Raw genomic sequence first — 24,471 nt, 5'->3', positions numbered from 1 at the left:
AATATCGGTATTGTATCAAGGTGAAAAAGTTGTATCGGAACACCCCTATTGTGGTCCAAATCAGAAGTCAGTCAAAATCAGATCAGTGGTATCCACGCTTTGCCCTTTTCTTTGCTTTTCTTCCTTGGGACTCTGGTGCAACCCTTCTGAAAAATTCATTCATGATGTGGGATTTGTCAAAATGTGAACGTCTCCTTGTGAAACCCAGTTGCAATGGCACCGATGTCTCGAAGACCACCAGTCAGGAAGGAACTCCCTCAAACGAGAAGATGACACACTGCGACTCTCCGAGGGCAAAGCGACAAGAAAAAAAACCGCTGAAGTATTTGTCAACATGTCAACTGTCAGAAGAATTGCACTTTTTAAAAAAATGTTGCCCCTCATCCACAGTCCCTGTGTGAAACGCCAAAACTTGTCTTTTTCTTTATTATGTGTTCAAAATATGGACAAACTGCCAGTACGAGGCGGCTCACAATGCAGATGTATGGGATTCATCTGCTCTACTCGAAAAGTCTTCTTAAAAAAAAAATCAAAAAAACGCTCCATTTAACGTGCATAGTAACCAACATATAGTGTGTCAGGTTCAAACACTGATGACATCTACTAAACAAGACAAGAGGCAAAGAATTAGACAGAGACAGAATTCAATTTGGTTCAGTGAGGAGAAACGTGCACATCTGTACTTTTGTACAGTGTCATTACGTTCTGCCAAAAGATTGCACGCCTCCTTCTTTTGTTTCCAAAGGTCGCAAAATGTTCACAGAAAAGGTCGTAAACAATTCACAGGAAAGGTCAGTTCAAAAAGAGTTTGTAAAATAGTTGAAAAAGAGTTCCATAAAATAGTTCAAAAAGAGTTACTTCAAAAAGAGGTCGTCTGGAAATTGGGCAGATCCTGTCATCTCTCCGCTTTGAAGTCCTTGGGCCAGAACAACATCCTTCTGTTGATTACCATACATGAAATAACACAAGAACACCTTCATCTTGCTTTTATGCGCTAGTCATCATGGAAAATGTGGTCTTTTTCCGGCAAAACACTACCGCTTTCGTCCACCAAACGCTGCCAAAAATAATGCTATTTGGTAACAGTAGAAGAGAAAGTCAAACACAAATAGACGAAATAGAAATTGAAAGAGTAAATGAAATCAAATTTCTAGATATAATGATTGATGATAAATTAAACTGGAAATCTCATGTAAAAAATATACAAAGTAGCAAGAAACACGTCAATAATGAATAAAGCAAAACATCTTCTAGACCAAAAATCACTTCGTATTCTCTACTGCTCATATCTGAGTTATTGTTCAGAAATATGGGGAAATAACTACAAAAGTACACTTCATTCATTAACGGTGTTACAAAAAAGATAAGTTATAATAATATAATAATACAAACCAATCAAAGATACTGAAATTCCACGACATAGTGAATTTGCAAACAGCTAAAAATTTTACACAAAGCAAACTCTAACCTGCTAGCCAAGAATATACAACAATTCTTCTCAAAAAAAAGAGGAGAAATATAATCTTAGAGAAAAATGTCATTTAAAACATTTGTACGCACGTACAACACTTAAGACCTTCAGTATGTGGAATTAAATGATGGAATGGATTAAGCAAAGCAATCCAACAATGTACTAATATGATCCACTTCAAGAAACTCTTCAAACTTAAAGTGTTTACAAAGTACAAAGAAGAAGAACCATGATAAACATTCTGAATTTATTTCATCCATCCATTCTTTTATTCTCAAAAAAATATTACTTATCTCATCATATGAAATATGACTTACTTCATCAATTTTTATTTATTTATTTATTTTTACTGTGATTACTCATAGAGTATATTGTGAATAAATTGAGAACAGGAAGTGAACAGAAGTTTTAGCAACTGTTATGTAAAAGAAAAGGGGGAAGGATTAAATAAGCTCTGCTTCTTCCTACTCCTTTTCGAACATGTTGAAAAGAGACACTGGAAATTGTGTTGTATGCTTGCATGTTCCAAATAAACTCAACTCAACTCAATTTACCAAAAATAAAACTTCTTAAGTGAGGTTTTAAAACACTTTCAATGCTATTGTGAAATCAACGCGCCCAAGAAAGAAGTTTCGGTAATACATACCGTATTTTTCGGAGTATAAGTCGCACCTGCCGAAAATGCATAATAAAGAAGGAAAAAAACATTATGCAACTTTCATAAACTGCGACTTATAATCCGAAAAATACGGTACATACTTACATCATGTATACAGGTAAAAGCCAGTAAATTAGAATATTTTGAAAAACTTGATTTATTTCAGTAATTGCATTCAAAAGGTGTAACTTGTACATTATATTTATTCATTGCACACAGACTGATGCATTCAAATGTTTATTTCATTTAATTTTGATGATTTGAAGTGGCAACAAATGAAAATCCAAAATTCCGTGTGTCACAAAATTAGAATATTACTTAAGGCTAATACAAAAAAGGGATTTTTAGAAATGTTGGCCAACTGAAAAGTATGAAAATGAAAAATATGAGCATGTACAATACTCAATACTTGGTTGGAGCTCCTTTTGCCTCAATTACTGCGTTAATGCGGCGTGGCATGGAGTCGATGAGTTTCTGGCACTGCTCAGGTGTTATGAGAGCCCAGGTTGCTCTGATAGTGGCCTTCAACTCTTCTGCGTTTTTGGGTCTGGCATTCTGCATCTTCCTTTTCACAATACCCCACAGATTTTCTATGGGGCTAAGGTCAGGGGAGTTGGCGGGCCAATTTAGAACAGAAATACCATGGTCCGTAAACCAGGCACGGGTAGATTTTGCGCTGTGTGCAGGCGCCAAGTCCTGTTGGAACTTGAAATCTCCATCTCCATAGAGCAAGTCAGCAGCAGGAAGCATGAAGTGCTCTAAAACTTGCTGGTAGACGGCTGCGTTGACCCTGGATCTCAGGAAACAGAGTGGGCCGACACCAGCAGATGACATGGCACCCCAAACCATCACTGATGGTGGAAACTTTACACTAGACTTCAGGCAACGTGGATCCTGTGCCTCTCCTGTCTTCCTCCAGACTCTGGGACTTCGATTTCCAAAGGAAATGCAAAATTTGCATGGTTGGGTGATGGTTTGGGGTGCCATGTCATCTGCTGGTGTCGGTCCACTCTGTTTCCTGAGATCCAGGGTCAACGCAGCCGTCTACCAGCAAGTTTTAGAGCACTTCATGCTTCCTGCTGCTGACCTGCTCTATGGAGATGGAGATTTCAAGTTCCAACAGGACTTGGCGCCTGCACACAGCGCAAAATCTACCCGTGCCTGGTTTACGGACCATGGTATTTCTGTTCTAAATTGGCCCGCCAACTCTCCTGACCTTAGCCCCATAGAAAATCTGTGGGGTATTGTGAAAAGGAAGATGCAGAATGCCAGACCCAAAAACGCAGAAGAGTTGAAGGCCACTATCAGAGCAACCTGGGCTCTCATAACACCTGAGCAGTGCCAGAAACTCATCGACTCCATGCCACGCCGCATTAACGCAATTGAGGCAAAAGGAGCTCCAACCAAGTATTGAGTATTGTACATGCTCATATTTTTCATTTTCATACTTTTCAGTTGACCAACATTTCTAAAAATCCCTTTTTTGTATTAGCCTTAAGTAATATTCTAATTTTGTGACACACGGAATTTTGGATTTTCATTTGTTGCCACTTCAAATCATCAAAATTAAATGAAATAAACATTTGAATGCATCAGTCTGTGTGCAATGAATAAATATAATGTACAAGTTACACCTTTTGAATGCAATTACTGAAATAAATCAAGTTTTTCAAAATATTCTAATTTACTGGCTTTTACCTGTATAAAACTTTGTTACAAGTTTTTAGAAAGTTTTGAAAGGACGTTATAAGCGTAATATATCGTATTCCCATTACCTGAGTTGTTAGCTGCTTCTTACGAGAAGTGTTTCACTAATTGGATTAGACAGAAAAAGGAAAGGACGTGTGTTCTTGTCCCACGTAAGGATCGTGGATAACGGGCACAATTCCCCCCAAAAAGTGCAGTTTTCGGCAGGGGTAGGGGAATGGACTTGTATAATGTGTTAACATTTCCCGTTTCTGCGGTCTAGGTTCTCCGTGTTTGGCCTGGGATCCAGGGCCTACCCGCACTTCTGCGCCTTTGCCCACGCTGTGGACACGCTCTTTGAGGAGCTCGGGGGAGAGCGCATCCTCCGCATGGGGGAGGGGGATGAGCTGTGTGGCCAGGAGGAGTCCTTCAGGACCTGGGCCAAGAAGGTTTTTAAGGTCGGTCCCTCGGCCTTGATTGTCTTGTGTGATTACTAAGGCTGCAGCTAACGATTATTTTTCTAATCGATTTATCTATAGATTATTGTTTCGATTAATCGGTTAATCTATAGATTATTTTTTTCGATTAATCTATAGATTATTTTTCCTTTTACCGATTATTTTTTTTATTTAAAATGAAGATGACTATAGATTATTTTTTCGATTAATCGGTTAATCTATAGATTATTTTTTCTATTAATTTTAAGATTATTTTTCCTTTTACCGATTTTTTTTTTTTATTTAAAATGAAGATGACTATAGATTATTTTTTCGATTAATCGGTTAATCTATAGATTATTTTTTTCGATTAATCTATAGATTATTTTTCCTTTTACCGATTTTTTTTTAAATTTAAAATGAAGATGAAAAAATAAATGTAGGCCAGTTTTTTCAAAAGGCATGACTTTTATTTACAAAAAAAAAAAAGTATGGCCACTCAGTCAACATTGACAACAACAGGACAAAATATTCTGTAACAATGTAAACATTTAAAACTTTTAACATTTAACACAATTAAAAGTAGCTTATTTGCTTTTTAATGCGCAAATATAAAAGTAAACATCCAGTGCAAATCTTAATGTTCTGCAATAGTATAAGCATTTCTAAAGTAAAAGTATTGCTTATTTTGCTTTAAAATGTGCAAAAATAAAGATAGACATCCAATACAAAAAAGTGCAAAACGAAATATTCTGTAAAAGTGTAAACATTTCAACAAAAGTAAAAGTATTGCTTATTTTGCTTAATAACACAACAATGATAGTATGATTAAAGTGAAAGTTAATTGTTCGTTTGTACATAATATATATGTAAGTGTTAATGTTGTAAAAGGTATTTGCACAACTAATTAACGTTAGCGTTAAAGAGGAGCGCGTCTTTGTAAACACTGAACAGGCACGCCAAACGCGCCTCTCAGAGCGAAACAGTGTTTTAGTTTATGAATTTACAACGCAGATACAAATGACACATTCATGTTTTTGTGTAATGATGACAACGTATACTCACGCGGACGATTGACTAGTTGATGGTGATGGCAAGAACGCTGTCGGGTGTTTTCTTTTCAAATGTTCCTTCATAGCCGTTGTGCTGCTATGATAGGCCATTTCCGCTCGACACAGTGTGCATACAACAACTGTCAAGTGTTTGGCTTTTTTCGCTGTGCTTATCCCACACTTCAAGGGATGTACCAATGCTGAATGTGGCTTCTGGATTTCACTCAAAAGACCAGACCGTAGTTACTTTTTCCTTTTATTTTCCTTTAGTTTGCAACAGGACAAGGACAAGATCACGGGTACAAGCGGCCGAAATGAGTTTCCTCCGCCGAGTGGCGGGGCTCTCCCTTAGAGATAGGGTGAGAAGCTCTGTCATTCGGGGGGAGCTCAAAGTAAAGCCGCTGCTCCTCCAAATCGAGAGGAGCCAGATGAGGTGGTTCGGGCATCTGGTCAGGATGCCACCCGAACGCCTCCCTAGGAAGGTGTTTCGAGCACGTCCGACCGGTAGGAGGCCACGGGGAAGACCCAGGACACGCTGGGAAGACTATCTCTCCCGGCTGGCCTGGGAACGCCTCGGGATCCCCCGGGAGGAGCTGGACGAAGTGGCTGGGGAGAGGGAAGTCTGGGCTTCCCTGCTTAAGCTGCTGCCCCCGCGACCCGACCTCGGATAAGCGGAAGAAGATGGATGGGGTTTGGCTGGTTGCTAAGCAGCCACGGTTGCGAGCTCGCGCGTCAGCTGACGAGACAGCTGTTCGCCGCAATAACATTATTAGGCCGTTTATTGAAATACTCTCACACTTTTGACGACTTTTGGCGTGCTTTTTTTCCCTCGCTCGCACCGCTCGCATTGTCTGCTTTGCGCTCCGCCATGACGGTAGTGTGACGTAAATATGCGACGCGTCGACGCACAAAAACGGCGTCGACGTATTTACGTAACCGATGACGTCGACCACGTCGACGCGTCGTTTCAGCCTTAGTGATTACCAAATGTCCTTTATTTGCTTCAAAACGAAATAATTGACCAGGATGCTGTTTGACCCCCTTGACTTGGTCAATTGTTGCTGCTTGAATAACGGCCGCCGCTTTTGTTTACACGTCAAGGCTGCCTGCGACGTGTTCTGCGTGGGCGACGACGTCAACATCGAGAAGGCCAACAACTCCTTGATCAGCAACGATCGCAGCTGGAAGAAAAGCAAGTTCCGGCTGACGTACAACGCCGAGGCGCCGGCTCTTACTGACGGTAAAGACTGACCATCCTTTTTGGGAAGCGCATGGAAAAAAACAGTGGTGTTCTCTGCCAGGCGTGGTCCCAACTAGACAAATGAGTCTGTCGCCATTATGTGCATAAATTACGCAAATTAATTCATGCTTTGGAATTAAAAAGTGATGGATGCTCGGTTAATGGTGACCTCCGAGGTGCGATTTGGGATCCGAATACGTTTAAGATAAAAGTGGGGATCCTGCCAGGCTTAAGGTTCCGTGGTAGAGACGGGAAACTTTACACATCGTTCACCGTGATTAATAAGTCGTCGATGTTGTTGTTTTTCTGCTCCACAGCGCTCTATGGCATCCACAAGAAGAGAGTTTTTGGAGCCAAAATGCTGGAATCTCAAAACCTCCAAAGTTCCAAATCGAAGTAAGTCTTAAGGGTCTAACATTGCATGTTTGTGATGTGTAATTTCTATTGTTTAAATCAGGGGTGCTCACACTTTTTCTGCAGGCGAGCTACTTTTCAATTGATCAAGTCGTGGAGATCTACCTCATTCATATATATAATTTATATTTACTTATTTATGAAATATATGTTTTTGTTAATAAGTTAAAGGTGTTTAATGATAATGCAAGCATGTTTAACACATATAGTTAATATTGTTAATAAATTAAAGGTGTTTAATGATAATGCAAGCATGTTTAATACATATAATTAATATTGTTAAAAAATTAAAGGTGTTTAATGATCATACAAGAATGTTTAATACATATAGTTAATATTGTTCATAAATTTAAGGTGTTTAATGATAATACAAGTATGTTTAATACATATAGTTAATATTGTTAACAAGTTAAAGGTGTTTAAAGATAATGCAAGCATGTTTAATACATATAGTTAATATTGTTAATAAGTTAAAGGTGTTTAATGATAATACAAGCATGTTTAATACATATAGTTAATATTATTAATAAGTTAAAGGTGTTTAAAGATAATACAAGCATGTTTAACACATATAGTTAATATTGTTAACAAGTTAAAGGTGTTTAATGATAATACAAGCATGTTTAACACATATAGTTAATATTGTTAACAAGTTAAAGGTGTTTAAAGATAATGCAAGCATGTTTAACACATATAGTTAATATTGTTAATAAGTTAAAGGTGTTTAAAGATAATACAAGCATGTTTAACACATATAGATTCCTTTCTTTCATGAAGACAAGAATATAAGTTGGTGTATTACCTGATTCTGATGACTTGCATTGATAGGAATCAGACAGTGGTGCTAAAAACGTCCGCATTTTCGAATGGAGGAGAAAAAAAGTCCTCCTTTCTGTCCAATACCACATGAAAGTGGTTGGTTTTTGGCATCTTATTTGTCCAGCTTCCGTACTCCTTTGTATACACTTTACAAGAAATACATTGTCGGCAAACTCCGTAGCTTGCTAGCTTGTGCACGCCAGCTTTCTGAGACTCTTGTTTTGTTAGCGCAACTGTGCAACTGTGCAGTCGGTCTTTGGAGTTTTGACGACAGGTACGGCGCCAGAGTCTGTTGAAATAAAGTGTTTCTGGCCTTCCAGTCGGTAATTTTAATGAGCTGGCAGCAGCCAGCGTCATCTCAGAAGACCCTCGGGTGCCGTGAATGTCAATCAAGTGACGAAAGTGACGTCATAGTGAAGATTTATGATCGCTCATTTTTAGGACAATTTTTTTAATGCCTGGCTGGTGATCGACTGACACACCCTCCGAGATCGACCGGTAGCTCGCGATCGACGTAATGAGCACCCCTGGTATTTATGAATATCAAGTGTTGCAAAGCTGTGTCATCAACACTCACAAGTATAAAACTACTTTTTTAAAGTAATCATTTCTTATTTCAAGCATGTAAAAAAAAATCATGACTTTGACACAATTGTGTCTCATAATTAAAACAGATGACAGCCAAATGCTGTTTTATTTTCAATTAAACAATAGAAAATACGTACTCATATAGTAGTACAGTTATTAGTGAGAATATACTTGTTTTAAGGTATTTTTGGGTTCATTGAGGTTAGCTATTTTTATTTGTTTTGGAAAGTCTTGACAAGCTAAATTTTCTTGTTCTATTGGCAGATAATTTTGCTTAATTCAAATAAAATACCCCTCATTTTTGTTTGTTTTTTTCTTGTTTTTGAACACTGACTTTTTCCAGTGTAGGTTTTGTATGTTTCATTTAAAGAAAGAATTAAGATGATTGCACACAAGCTGTCATTAAAACCGAGGGATTATGACATTGTGTTACAACCAGTTAGTTGCCATTAAAAAATATTATTTTTTTCCCTTAATTTGCGCAGCGACACAAAAATGTTTCCCATCTCCAAATCCTTCCTTGTGTTTATCAACTCGAACAGCCTGAAAATGGCACTGCGACTGTTCCTGCGATCATTTAAATCTCTCTCCTTTTTTTTTCTTTTTCCCAGTCGCTCCACCATATTTGTGCGTCTTGACACAAACGACCACGACAAGCTGAGCTACCACCCCGGCGACCATCTGGGCATCTTTGCTGGCAACCACGAGGACCTGGTGATGGCGCTCATAGACAAGCTGGAGGACGCGCCACCTGTCAATCAGATTGTCAAAGTGGAGTTCCTGGAGGAGAGGAACACTGCCCTAGGTGTGTGTGTGTGTGTGTGTGCGTGCAGTAGAGGGGGAGAGGCGACCTAACAAAACGTTCACTACACCTACACTTTGTTGTGCTCGCATCGCCGTGGCGCCATGGCAACACGATGACAGCAGTGCGGGGAAGTGAGCGTGCTGGCGTAATTAATACATGCATTAAAGAGCTAGACGTACTTCACTGATAAAAACTTGTTGGTCTAGATCAGGGGTGCTCACACTTTTTCTGCAGGCGAGCTACTTTTCAATTGATCAAGTCGTGGGGATCTACCTCATTCATATATATCATATATATTTACTTATTTATGAAATATATGTTTTTGTTAACAAGTTAAAGGTGTTTAATGATAATGCAAGCATGTTTAACACATGTTTAACACATGGTTAATATTGTTAATAAATTAAAGGTGTTTAAAGATAATACAAGTATGTTTAATACATATAGTTAATATTGTTAACAAGTTAAAGGTGTTTAATGATAATACAAGCATGTTTAACACATATAGTTAATATTGTTAATACATTAAAGGTGTTTAAAGATAATGCAAGCATGTTTTACACATATAGTTAATATTGTTAACAAGTTAAAGGTGTTTAATGATAATACAAGCATGTTTAACACATATAGTTAATATTGTTAATAAGTTAAAGGTGTTTAAAGATAATGCAAGCATGTTTAACACATATAGTTAATATTGTTAACAAGTTAAAGGTGTTTAAAGATAATGCAAGCATGTTTAACACATATAGTTAATATTGTTAACAAGTTAAAGGTGTTTAAAGATAATGCAAGCATGTTTAACACATATAGTTAATATTGTTAACAAGTTAAAGGTGTTAATGATAATACAAGCATGTTTAACACATATAGTTAATATTGTTAATAAGTTAAAGGTGTTTAAAGATAATGCAAGCATGTTTAACACATATAGTTAATATTGTTAAGTTAAAGGTGTTTAATGATAATGCAAGCATGTTTAACACAGTTAATATTGTTAATAAATTAAAGGTGTTTAAAGACAATACAAGCATGTTTAACACATGGTTAATATTGTTAATAAATTAAAGGTGTTAATGATAATACAAGTATGTTTAATACATATAGTTAATATTGTTAACAAGTTAAAGGTGTTTAAAGATAATGCAAGCATGTTTAACACATATAGTTAATATTGTTAACAAGTTAAAGATGTTTAATGATAATACAAGGATGTTTAACACATAGTTAATATTGTTAACAAGTTAAAGGTGTTTCAAGATAATGCAAGCATGTTTAACACATATAGTTAATATTGTTAACAACTTAAAGATGTTTAATGATAATACAAGCATGTTTAACACATATAGTTAATATTGTTAATAAGTAAATGTGTTTAAAGATAATGCAAGCATGTTTAACACATATAGTTAATATTGTTAACAAGTTAAAGGTGTTTAATGATAATGCAAACATGTTTAACACATAGTTAATATTGTTAATAAATTAAAGGTGCTTAATGATAATACAAGAATGTTTAATACATATAGTTAATATTGTTAATAAATTAAAGGTGTTTAATGATAATAAAAGTATGTTTAATACATATAGTTAATATTGTTAACAAGTTAAAGATGTTTAAAGATAATGCAAGCATGTTTAACACATATAGTTAATATTGTTAACAAGTTAAAGGTGTTTAATGATAATATAAGCATGTTTAACACATATAGTTAATATTGTTAATAAATTAAAAGTGTTTAAAGATAATGCAAGCATGTTTAATACATATAGTTAATATTGTTAATAAATTAAAGGTGTTAATGATAATACAAGTAAGTTTAATACATATAGTTAATATTGTTAACAAGTTAAAGGTGTTTAAAGATAATGCAAGCATGTTTAACACATATAGTTAATATTGTTAACAAGTTAAAGATGTTTAATGATAATACAAGGATGTTTAACACATATAGTTAATATTGTTAACAAGTTAAAGGTGTTTCAAGATAATGCAAGCATGTTTAACACATATAGTTAATATTGTTAACAACTTAAATATGTTTAATGATAATACAAGCATGTTTAACACATATAGTTAATATTGTTTATAAGTTAAAGGTGTTTAAAGATAATGCAAGCATGTTTAACACATATAGTTAATATTGTAAACAAGTTAAAGGTGTTTAATGATAATGCAAACATGTTTAACACATAGTTAATATTGTTAATAAGTTAAAGGTGCTTAATGATAATACAAGAATGTTTGATACATATAGTTAATATTGTTAAGAAATTAAAGGTGTTTAATGATAATGCAAGCATGTTTAACACATATAGTTAATATTGTTAACAAGTTAAAGATGTTTAATGATAATACAAGGATGTTTAACACATATAGTTAATATTGTTAACAAGTTAAAGGTGTTTCAAGATAATGCAAGCATGTTTAACACATATAGTTAATATTGTTAACAACTTAAAGATGTTTAATGATAATACAAGCATGTTTAACACATATAGATTCCTTTCTTTCATGAAGACAAGAATACAATATAAGTTGGTGTATTACCTGATTCTGATGACTTCACTGATTGGAATCAGACAGTAGTGATGCTAACGTCCGCATTTTCGAATGGAGGAGAAAAAAAGTCCTCCTTTCTGTCCAATACAACATGAAAGTGGTTGGTTTTTGGCATCTTATTTGTCCAGCTTCCATACTCCTCTGTATACACTTTACAAGAAATACATTGTCGGCAAACTCCGTAGCTTGCTAGCTTGTTTGCGCTGGCTTTTTGAGACTCTTATTTTGTTAGCACAACTGTGCAACTGTGCAGTCGGTCTTTGGAGTTTTGACGACAGGTACGGCGCCAGAGTCTGTTGAAATAAAGTGTTTCTCGCCTTCCAGTCGGTAATTTTAATGAGCTGGCAGCAGCCAGCGTCATCTCAGAAGACCCTCGGGTGCCGTGAATGTCAATCAAGTGACGAAAGTGACGTCATAGTGAAGATTTATGATCGCTCATTTTTAGGACTATTTTTTTAATGCCTGGCCGGTGATCGACTGACACACCCTCCGAGATCGACCGGTAGCTCGCGATCGACGTAATGAGCACCCCTGGTCTAGATAAATCACCCCGCACCTGTTCTATCTGACTAGTGTCAATCATGTTTTATTTCTGACCCTTTTTGCATGTTGTGTCTCTTAAATGAAAAAAACTGCACACTAGTTAATGCAGTGTTTTTCAACCTTTTCTGAGCCGAAGCACATTTTTGTCATTGAAAAAATTCTGAGGCACACCACCAGCAGAAAACATTAAAAAAAATTAAACTCAGCAGCCGATATTGATAGTAAAAAGTATTGTACTGTAGCTCTTTTCTCAAAGTAGGTGTAATGCACCACCTGTCACATCACGCCTAGACTTATTTGGAGTTTTTTGCTGTTTTCCTGTGTGTAGTGTTTTAGTTCCCGTCTTGCGCTCCTATTTTGGAGTTGATTTTCATGTACGGATGTACTTTGTGGACGCCGTCCGCTCCAAACGCTGTAAGTCTTTGCTGTCGTCCAGCATTCTGTTTTTGTGTACGTCGCAGCCAGTTCAGTTTTAGTTTCAATCATGTTTTATTTCTGACCCTTTTTGCATGTTGTGTCTCTTAAATGAAAACTGCACACTAGTTAATGTAGTGTTTTTCAACCTTTTCTGAGCCGAAGCACATTTTTGTCATTGAAAAAATTCTGAGGCACACCACCAGCAGAAAACATAAAAAAAAAATGAAACGCAGCAGCCGATATTGACAGTAAAAAGTATCGCATGCATTACTGTAGCTCTTGTCTCAAAGTAGGTGTAATGCACCACCTGTCACATCACGCCGTGACTTATTTGGAGTTTTTTGCTGTTTTCCTGTGTGTAGTGTTTTAGTTCCCGTCTCGTGCTCCTATTTTGTAGTTGATTTTCATGTACGGGTGTACTTTGTGGACGCCGTCCGCTCCAAACGCTGTAAGTCTTTGCTGTCGTCCAGCATTCTGTTTTTGTGTACGTCGCAGCCAGTTCAGTTTTAGTTTCAATCATGTTTTATTTCTGACCCTTTTTGCATGTTGTGTCTCTTAAATGAAAAAAACTGCACACTAGTTAATGCAGTGTTTTTCAACCTTTTCTGAGCCAAAGCACATTTTTGTCATTGAAAAAATTCTGAGGCACACCACCAGCAGAAAACATTAAAAAAAATGAAACTCAGCAGCCGATATTGACAGTAAAAAGTATTGCATGCATCACTGTAGCTCTTTTCTCAAAGTAGGTGTAATGCACCACCTGTCACATCACGCCGTGACTTATTTGGAGTTTTTTGCTGTTTTCCTGTGTGTAGGGTTTTAGTTCCCGTCTCGCGCTCCTATTTTGGAGTTGATTTTCATGTACGGGTGTACTTTGTGGACGCCGTCCGCTCCAAACGCTGTAAGTCTTTGCTGTCGTCCAGCATTCTGTTTTTGTGTACGTCTCAGCCAGTTCAGTTTTAGCTTCGTTTTGCATAAGCTTCAATGCCTTTAGGTGGTGTTCGGGTCTGTTAAAGTTAAAGTTAAAAGTTAAAGTTAAAGTACCAATGATTGTCACACACACACTAGGTGTGGCGAGATTATTCTCTGCATTTGACCCATCACCCTTGATCACCCCCTGGGAGGTGAGGGGAGCAGTGGGCAGCAGAGGGGGCCGCGCCCGGGAATCATTTTGGTGATTTAACCACCAATTCCAACCCTTGATGCTGAGTGCCAAGCAGGGAGGTAATGGGTCCCATTTTTATAGTCTTTGGTATGACTCGGCCGGGATTTGAACTCACAACCTACCGATCTCAGGGCGGACACTCTAACCACTAGGCCACTGAGTAGGTGGGACCCTTTTTAATTTTTTATGAAAAGGAAAATGATACAATGAATTAATTTTTTCAAACTGAGACTCATATTTAATGACCACACACCATACACCCACCCCTACACATTTCTATTACATATAAGATGTCCGGGTCCAGTGGACCCGGGGCTAATAGATGTGTGGAAATTGATGTTCTGTGTACCACACACACACATACTGGTTATCATTTGGAATGGGGACCAAGTTTTTGATCATCACTTGTGGGGACCTCCCTTTCTACAGGTTGTAGAGGCATAACAATTAGCTCATACACGTCTTTAAATCTCTGGATTGATGAAGTAATGTGCTGATCATTCTTACTGGGGACCCTGGGGAAAAAGAGTTAATATGGTTCATGGGGACCAAATTTAAATAATTTTGCATAATTCACACAAATTTGTATGTGACTACTGAGGACCATTTAAAAAATTTAAAATAAAATAAAAAAAAGTTCAAATTAAATTAAATTTAATTAAATTAAATTAAAGGTTGACCTGTTTTTTTGTCCCCATACCATCAGAGGTCCCCTAAAGGTGACTGTGTAAACAGAGCGATGTCCCCATTGAGTAAGCATTGTTGCCAGAACACACACACACACAGCAGGCCTAGACAAGAGGAGGACAGAGTGTAGGTACACAGAACATCAGAGGGTCAAATGTGCGAGAAAATGAGAGCAGACAGTGTTAACAAACAATGTTGCAACCTTGTGTAGGTGCAGAAACACAAAAGAAGAATCCCTGTGGGATGCAGAAACTGCCAGAGACATTTTCCGTGCAACGTTCATATTGTTGTTACTCAGCCGGCGTTTGTGGGTCTGATGGACCCGTTGCATTTTGTGGCTTTTAATGCCTCACAATCAAACACTTTTATGTTAAAATACTGAACAGATGTTTATTGCATACTTGCCAACCCTCCCGGATTTTCCGGGAGACTCCCGAAATTCAGCGCCTCTCCCGAAAACTTCCCGGGACAAATTTTCTCCCGAAAATCTCCCGAAATTCAGGCGGAGCTGGAGGCCACGCCCCCTCCAGCTCCGTGCGGACCCGAGTCCGCTTTCCCACAATATAAAGAACGTCTACAGTAAAGCAGTCCGTCTGCCGTAAACAGCAACGTTGTGACACTCTTAAACAGGACAATACTGCCATCTAGTGCATTTGATGAAAGCACTTTTGTGCGTGCCACACATCAATGCATAATCAGAGAGGGTGTTCAGCACGGTTAGAAAGATAGTGACAGAGGATAGAACAAGGATGGACAATTCAACCCTTAACTCAACAATGAGTAGATGAGTGTTGTGTGTGTGTATAGGTGTAAATAAATGAATACTGAAATTCAAGTATTTATTTTATTTATATATATATATATATATATATATATATATATATATCCATCCATTTTCTACCGCTTATTCCCTTCGGGGTCGCGGGGATATATATATATATATATATATATATATATATATATATATATATATATATATATATATATATATATATATATATATATATATATATATATATATATATATATATATATATATATATGTATATATATATATATATATATATATATATATGTATATATATATATATATATATATATATATATATATATGTCTTAATAAGGTTATCCAAAAAATAGTGCTCGATACCGTAGTAGAGCGCAATATATGTATGTGTGGGGAAAAAAATCACAAGACTATTTCATCTCTACAGGCCTGTTTCATGAGGGGGGTTCCCTCAATCATCAGGAGATTTTAATGGGAGCATTCACATACCATGGTTTATATAGGGCACAGAGTGGGTGGGTGCAGGCTGGCGTAGGGGCGTGGTGACCGAGGGAGAGTTCAAAACCAGATGGAACAATCACAAGGCTTCTTTCAGGAACCAAAACCTGCGGAATACCACAGAACTCAGCAAACACATTTGGGACCTCAAAGACAATAATGTTGAATATTCAATAACATGGCAAATTCTTGCATCCAGCACACCTTACAATAGTGGTAATAAAAGATGCAACCTATGCTTGAAAGAGAAACTGTTTATTATTTACCGTCCAGACCTGTCATCCCTCAACAAGCGCAGCGAAATTGTAACAGCATGCCGCCACAGACGGAAACACCTCCTAGGTAACACATGAGCCAATCACCACGCCCGTATGGTATGTGAATGCTCCCATTAAAATCTCCTGATGATTGAGGGAACCCCCCTCATGAAACAGGCCTGTAGAGATGAAATAGTCTTGTGATTTTTTTTCCCACACATACATATACATATATATATATATATATATATATATATATATATATATATATATATATATATTTATTTATATATATATATATATATATATATATATATATATATATATATATATATATATATATATATATATATATATATATATATATATATATATATATGAAATACTTGACTTGGTGAATTCTAGCTGTAAATATACTCCTCCTTTCTTAACCACGCCCCCAACCACGCCCCCCCGCACCCACCCCCCGAAATTGGAGGTCTCAAGGTTGGCAAGTATGGTTTATTGGGATCAGGTAAACATCTGTTCAGTATTTTAACATACAAGTGTTTGATTGTGAGCCATTAAAAGCCATCAGATCCACAAACACTGGCTGAGTAACAACAATATGAACATTACACAAGGGTTAGCGTTAGATACCTTTTTACCTGCACACTGCCTCCCGCTGTCATCTGCATATTGTGATCACGACAAACCATGTTCCCGACATCTACAAAGCAATTAGCTGTTATGATCCGCTGCCCGGATCATATTTTTTGTTTACGTTTTCAAGATACTTGTGTTTTTGGTTAGTTTTGGACTCCTTGAGTGCCTGTTTTGTACACCTGAGTTTGTTGCCATGGCTGCTTATTATTTTCACCTGCCGCGTTTGTTCCCGACGCGCACCTGTTAGTCATCACTGACATTATTATTTAAGCCTGCCTTCCCTGTCATTCTGTCTTGCTTCGTAGTTTGCTTTTTGTAACAGTTGACGACTTTTGTTCTTGCTCTGTACCTGTTAGCTTCCACGCTAGGCTCTGTTACTCGCTAGCTCCCACGCTAGTCTTCCTTAGTTTTTACCTTATGTGCTATGAGCACCCTTTTCTTTGTTTCTTCTGAGTTATTCCGTAAATAAATCATTTCTTTTACCTTCACGCTGTGTCCGAAGTCCGTTGCATCCTGGGAGAACGAAACCCCGCATCACCATGCGCCCCGGTCGTCACATTAGCTACCTTTTGCCACCTACTGATTTGGAAGAGTATTACACGGTTACTCTGCCGAGCTCTAACCAACACCGACACTCAACAACGGCACATTTGCGGATTATGATCACTGGTTTGCAAAAAAATATTTTTAACCCAATTAGGGTGAAATTACATAACTGTCCACGTCACACCAGACAATATCTCACCGTACACGAGTGTTTGGAAAAACACTGAGTTAATGTACCAAGACCAACATGTTAATTTTGTAGTCTGCACTGCATTACACTGGAAGATGATTTGCAGTAGACACTTTCATCAGTGTAATATATTTTTATTAAGCCACACCAGAAGTAATCGACTCATTGAGGAAACCATAGCACATCCTGTACGTTGCCATGTCACGTAAAGTCATTTACGCCCAAGGATCTACTAACGAGGTGGCTAATAGCCTCTGATCGTTGCATTAGCGGCCTCCGCATTTTTTCTTGACCACCTGTCGCCGTTTAAAGATTCATAACCTCCCTCTTCTCCGCAGGTGTAATCAGTAACTGGACCAGCGGGACCCGCATCCCACCTTGCACCATCACCCAGGCCTTCCAGTACTTCCTGGACATCACCACGCCCCCCAGCCCCGTGCTTCTGCAGCAGTTTGCTGCCCTGGCAACCAACGAAAAACACAAAAAGAGGCTGGAAGTGCTCAGTAAGGTAAAATTGCGCCCTAACAGTCACCTGCACTGCAAAAAGTGAAATCTAAGTAAGATGAAATATGTCAAATAAGGGTGATATTTGCTTATTTTCTGTCTGATAAGATCATTCTTCTCACTAAGCAGATTTTATGTTAGACTGTTTTGGTCCTAAATGATCTCAGTAAGATATTACAGCTTGTTGCTGTCAAGACTTGGACTTTGGCGTGGTTTGTTTTCCCGAGATGCGTAAGAATTGGACTGGACATGGCGTGAAGTTAAATACATGATTTAATAATAGACTATAAAAAGTATAAACAAAAGGCGTGCACAAGGCTAATAAAACAAAACTAGCACAAAGGCAGAACTATGGGAAAAAAGGAACAAACACAAGGCGCTCACAGCGGAGGTACAAAACAGTGGCTTGAATAAACAAAAATCTTACGTGGCAAGAAAAGAGCAGCATGAACTATGACCTGGACGTGTCAAGAGTGCAGAGCATGAATGTGATGTCGCCAGGCCGATCAACAGAAAATGACAGGCTTAAATAGTCATGTGGTGATTGAAGACAGGTGCGTGAGTTCAAATGAATCAGGTGCGTGAGTGGTGAGGACAGGTGAACTGATTGGTAGTCATGGAATATTTTTCAACATATTGAGCAAAAAGGTCTCTTTTTTTTCTACCAAGAAAAGTGCACTTGTTATTAGTGAGAATATACTTATTTTAAGGTATTTTTGGGTTCATTGAGGTTAGCTAATTTTACTTGTTTTGGAAAGTCTTGACAAGCCAAGTTTTCTTGTTCTATTGGCAGATCATTTTGCTTAGTTCAAATAAAATACCCCTCATTTTTGTATTTTTTTTGTTTTTGTTTTTGAACACTGACTTTTTGCTGTTGTTTGCTGCGTGTTTTGCCAGCTCTGTCAAGGAGAGTTTTGTTTTAAAGGAGTCCTAATATGCAAAACCAACTTTTCTTACCTGTTAGTGCCTGTGTTTGTGTATCCGAGGTCCCCATAAGTCCCGAACATTGGAATTCCAACCCTTGAGGCATGGCAGAAATATTTAGAAAACAATCTGGCTTTCTTCCAAACTTACTTCAAAGGAGCCGTTTGGTATTTGAGACTAAAGCGGTGTTTTTGTCCTATTGTGCGGTCCAGTTGTACTGGAAAGTCAACATTACCTAGTCGTAAATGTCAACTCCAGATCGGACTCCACTGCAAAAAGTGAAATCTAAGTAAGATGAAATATCTCAAATAAGGGCGATATTTGCTTATTTTCTGTCTGATAAGATAATTCTTCTCACTAAGCAGATTTGATGTTAGAGTGTTTTACTTGTTTTAAGTGTTTTGGTCCTAAATGATCTCAGTAAGATATTTCAGCTTGTTGCTGTCAAGACTTGGACTTTGGCGTGGTTTGTTTTCCCGAGATGCATAAGAATTGGACTGGACATGGCGTGAAGTTAAATACATGATTTAATAATAGACTATAAAAAGTAAAAACAAAGGCGTGCACAATGCGGGGAACAAACTTGGCTAATAAAACAAAACTAGCACAAAGGCAGAACTATGGGGAAAAAGGAACAAACACAAGGCGCTCACAGCGGAGGTACAAAACAGTGGCTTGAATAAACAAAAAACTTATGGGGCAAGAAAAGAGCAGCATGAACTATGACCTGGACAGAGTAAGCAGCGTGTCAAGAGTGCAGAGCATGAATGTGATGTCGCCAGGCCGATCAACAGAAAATGGCAGGCTTAAATAGTCACGTGGTGATTGAAGACAGGTGCGTGAGTTCAAATGAATCAGGTGCGTGAGTCGTGAGGACAGGTGAACTGATTGGTAGTCATGGAATATTTTTCAACATATTGAGCAAAAAGGTCTCTTTTTTTTCTACCAAGAAAAGTGCACTTGTTATTAGTGAGAATATACTTATTTTAAGGTATTTTTGGGTTCATTGAGGTTAGCTAAGTTTACTTGTTTTGGAAAGTCTTGACAAGCCAAATTTTCTTGTTCTATTGGCAGATCATTTTGCTTAGTTCAAATAAAATACCCCTCATTTTTGTATTTTTTTTGTTTTTGTGTTTGAACACTGACTTTTTGCTGTTGTTTGCTGCATGTTTTGCCAGCTCTGTCAAGGAGAGTTTTGTTTTAAAGGAGTCCTAATATGCAAAACCAACTTTTCTTACCTGTTAGTGCCTGTGTTTGTGTATTCAAGGTCCCCATAAGTCCCGAACATTGGAATTCCAACCCTTGAGGCATGGCAGAAATATTTAGAAAACAATCTGGCTTTCTTCCAAACTTACTTCAAAGGAGCCGTTTGGTATTTGAGACTAAAGCGGTGTTTTTGTCTTATGGTGCGTTCCAGTTGTACTGGAAAGTCAACATTACCTAGTCGTAATTGTCAACTCCAGATCGGACTCCACTGCAAAAAGTGAAATCTAAGTAAGATGAAATATCTCAAATAAGGGTGATATTTGCTTATTTTCTGTCTGATAAGATCATTCTTCTCACTAAGCAGATTTTATGTTAGAGTGTTTTACTTGCTTTAAGTGTTTTGGTCCTAAATGATCTCAGTAAGATATTACAGCTTGTTGCTGTCAAGACTTGGACTTTAGCGTGGTTTGTTTTCCCGAGATGCATAAGAATTGGACTGGACATGGCGTGAAGTTAAATACATGATTTAAAAATAGACTATAAAAAGTATAAACAAAAGGTGTGCACAAGGCGGGGAACAAACTTGGCTAATAAAACAAAACTAGCACAAAGGCAGAACTATGGGAAAAAAGGAACAAACACAAGGCGCTCACAGCGGAGGTACAAAACAGTGGCTTGAATAAACAAAATACTTACGTGGCAAGAAAAGAGCAGCATGAACTATGACCCGGACAGAGTAAGCAGCGTGTCAAGAGTGCAGAGCATGAATGTGATGTCGCCAGGCCGATCAACAGAAAATGACAGGCTTAAATAGTCACGTGGTGATTGAAGACAGGTGCGTGAGTTCAAATGAATCAGGTGCGTGAGTCGTGAGGACAGGTGAACTGATTGGTAGTCATGGAATATTTTTCAACATATTGAGCAAAAAGGTCTCTTTTTTTTCTACCAAGAAAAGTGCACTTGTTATTAGTGAGAATATACTTATTTTAAGGTATTTTTGGGTTCATTGAGGTTAGCTGATTACTTGTTTTGGAAAATCTTGACAAGCCAAATTTTCTTGTTCTATTGGCAGATCATTTTGCTTAGTTCAAATAAAATACCCCTCATTTTTGTATTTTTGTTTTTTTGTTTTTGAACACTGACTTTTTGCTGTTGTTTGCTGCGTGTTTTGCCAGCTCTGTCAAGGAGAGTTTTGTTTTAAAGGAGTCCTAATATGCAAAACCAACTTTTCTTACCTGTTAGTGCCTGTGTTTGTGTATCTGAGGTCCCCATAAGTCCCGAACATTGGAATTCCAACCCTTGAGGCATGGCAGAAATATTTAGAAAACAATCTGGCTTTCTTCCAAACTTGCTTCAAAGGAGCCGTTTGGTATTTGGGACTAAAGCGGTGTTTTTGTCTTATGGTGCGTTCCAGTTGTACTGGAAAGTCAACATTACCTAGTCGTAAATGTCAACTCCAGATCGGACTCCACTGCAAAAACTGAAATCTAAGTAAGATGAAATATCTCAAATAAGGGTGATATTTGCTTATTTTCTGTCTGATAAGATAATTCTTCTCACTAAGCAGATTTTATGTTAGAGTGTTTTACTTGTTTTAAGTGTTTTGGTCCTAAATGATCTCTGTAAGATATTACAGCTTGTTGCTGTCAAGACTTGGACTTTGGCGTGGTTCGTTTTCCCGAGATGCATAAGAATTGGACTGGACATGGCATGAAGTTAAATACATGATTTAATAATAGACTATAAAAAGTATAAACAAAAGGCTCACACAAGGCGGGGAACAAACTTGGCTAATAAAACAAAACTAGCACAAAGGCAGAACTATGGGAAAAAGGGAACAAACACAAGGCGCTCACAGCGGAGGTACAAAACAGTGGCTTGAATAAACAAAAAAACTTACGTGGCAAGAAAAGAGCAGCATGAACTATGACCTGGACAGAGTAAGCAGCGCGTCAAGAGTGCAGAGCATGAATGTGATGTCGCCAGGCCGATCAACAGAAAATGGCAGGCTTAAATGGTCCTAAATGAGCTCAGTAAGATATTACAGCTTGTTGCTGAGATTTGATGACCTATATTGAGTAAAACATGCTTGAAACTAGAATATCAAGTGTTGCAAAGCTGTGTCATCAACACTCACAAGTATAAAACTACTTTTTTAAAGTAATCATTTCTTATTTCAAGCATGAAAAAAAAAATCATCATTTTGACACAATTGTGTCTCATAATTAAAACAGATGACAGCCAAATGGACTTTGCTGTTTCATTTTCAATGAAACAATAGAAAACACGTACTCATATAGTAGTACAGTCGGCACAGTACAGTAAACTGACAGTTAATATTTAAACATTTAACATTTCTAACCATTTTGAACAGAAATAGTTCATGCACATTCAGATAAATTCTTCAAAATTACAACAAAAAAAATGTGGCCGGGGGCCGGGCTGTATATATGCGCACTAGTTGACTGAAAGAGCACGCACTCGGCGCGATGATGTCATGTTATCCATGGAAAAATGCATTTTTAGACAATATGATTTGCCTGAGCGGCTAGGAGACCCCGAGAGTAACAAGCGGTTGCCTTGTTGCCTTTCCATTAAGAACAATAAATTAGTTTTTAGTGTAAGTTTGCTGGTTTCAAGAAACGTAATGCCGAGCGCATATCATTATGTCAAGATAATGGCACTAGCATTTACTTCATTTAAGAATATTTTTCAACATATTGAGCAAAAAGGTCTTTTTTTTTCTACCAAAGAAAAGTGCACTTGTTATTAGTGAGAATATACTTATTTTAAGCTATTTTTGGGTCCATTGAGGTTAGCTAATTTTACTTGTTTTGGAAAGTCTTGACAAGCCAAATTTTCTTGTTCTATTGGCAGATAACTTTGCTGAGTTCAAATAAAATACCCCTCATTTTTGTAATTTTTTTGAACACACAGCAGTGTTTTTCCATTTACAGTAATATACACTAAAATTTAAGGTGAATTTATTGCAACTTACCATGTTTTTTTTTACATTTTAGTTTCAAAAAAATATACTAATAAAATGCATTAAAAATGTGTGTAATAATAGTGTTCACTGTTAAAAGCGGCCCTTTGGGGGCAAACATAACCGCGATGTGGCCCCTTTAGTGAAAACGACTTTGACACCTCTGGTCTGGGCTTTCTGCTCCGCCGCTCCCAGTCTGTGGAACGCTCTCCCTGACCACCTGAGGGCACCACAGACTGTGGATGCTTTTGAAAACTGCTTAAAAACTAGAGATGTCCGATAATATTATCGGCCGATAAATGCGTTAAAATGTAATATCGGAAATTATCGGTATCGTTTTTTTTGTTATCGGTATCGTTTTTTGTTGTTGTTTTTTTTATATTAAATTAACATTAAAAAAAACACAAAATACACTTACAATTAGTGCACCAACCCAAAAATCCTCCCTCCCCATTCACACTCATTCACACAAAAGGGTTGTTTCTTTCTGTTATTAATATTGTGGTTCCTACATTATATATCAATATATATCAATACAGTCTGCAAGGGATACAGTCCGTAAGCACACATGATTGTGCGTGCTGCTGGTCCACTAATAGTACTAACCTTTAATAGTTAATTTTACTAATTTTCATTAATTACTAGTTTCTATTTAACTGTTTTTATATTGTTTTACTTTATTTTGTATTCAAGAAAATGTTTTAAATTTATTTATCTTATTTTATTGTGTTATTATTTTTTAAAAGTGCCTTATCTTCACCATACCTGGTTGTCCAAATTAGGCATAATAATGTGTTAATTCCACGACTGTATATATCGGTTGATGTCGGTATTGGTAATTAAAGAGTTGGACAATATCGGATATCGGCAAAAAGCCATTATCGGACATCCCTATTAAAAACCCTTCTTTTTTCAAAAAAAACTTTTTTTAGATATATGCATACTAGTTTTAGCTATTTGGCTGTTCCAGTTTTTATTTTTATTTATTTATTTATTTTTTTATTATCTTTTTATTTGTTTTTATTTATTTATTTGTTTTAATACACTTTTTTACAAATAAAGTCTATTATTATTATTATTATTATTATTGGTCTAGTGCAGGGGTCGGCAACCTTTACCAGTCAAAGAGCCATTTTGACCAGTTTCACAAATTATAGAAAACAATGGGAGCCATAAAAAATTTTTAAATTTTAAATGAAATAACACTGCATACAAAGTTTTTTTTTTGCTTTGTGCTATGTATAAACCAGGGGTCTCAGACACGCTGCCCGCACCTTTTTATGGAATTTTTAAGCCGGTGCGGCACGCGGGTTTTAAATGAATAGCGCTTGTCAGCGTCATGCGTGCCGTGATGGTACAGCATATAGCGCCCACTACAATCAA

General features: G+C 37.1%; 1 protein-coding gene across 4 annotated transcripts in view; it reads left to right on the top strand.

Annotated features, from left to right (window-relative positions):
* The window catches only part of LOC133578202 (nitric oxide synthase 1-like), a 199,766-nt gene that overhangs the window by 143,459 nt on the left and 31,836 nt on the right, over nt 1–24,471 (top strand). For 2 of the 4 annotated variants that reach the window (XM_061932425.1, XM_061932451.1), the window contains exons 17-22: nt 209–322; nt 4,099–4,273; nt 6,406–6,544; nt 6,862–6,940; nt 8,977–9,170; nt 17,807–17,976. In XM_061932425.1, the coding sequence (XP_061788409.1) occupies nt 209–322; nt 4,099–4,273; nt 6,406–6,544; nt 6,862–6,940; nt 8,977–9,170; nt 17,807–17,976 (871 nt within the window). The remainder of the gene's footprint in view (nt 1–208; nt 323–4,098; nt 4,274–6,405; nt 6,545–6,861; nt 6,941–8,976; nt 9,171–17,806; nt 17,977–24,471) is intronic. The other 2 variants (XM_061932433.1, XM_061932442.1) reach the window with 1 other exon arrangement.

This window comes from Nerophis lumbriciformis, linkage group LG03, assembly GCF_033978685.3.
Source record: "Nerophis lumbriciformis linkage group LG03, RoL_Nlum_v2.1, whole genome shotgun sequence".
In the NCBI taxonomy this organism is placed as follows: Eukaryota; Metazoa; Chordata; class Actinopteri; order Syngnathiformes; family Syngnathidae; genus Nerophis; species Nerophis lumbriciformis.
Note: the sequence above shows the minus strand (reverse complement) of the source record. Positions and strands in the feature narration are given on the sequence as shown.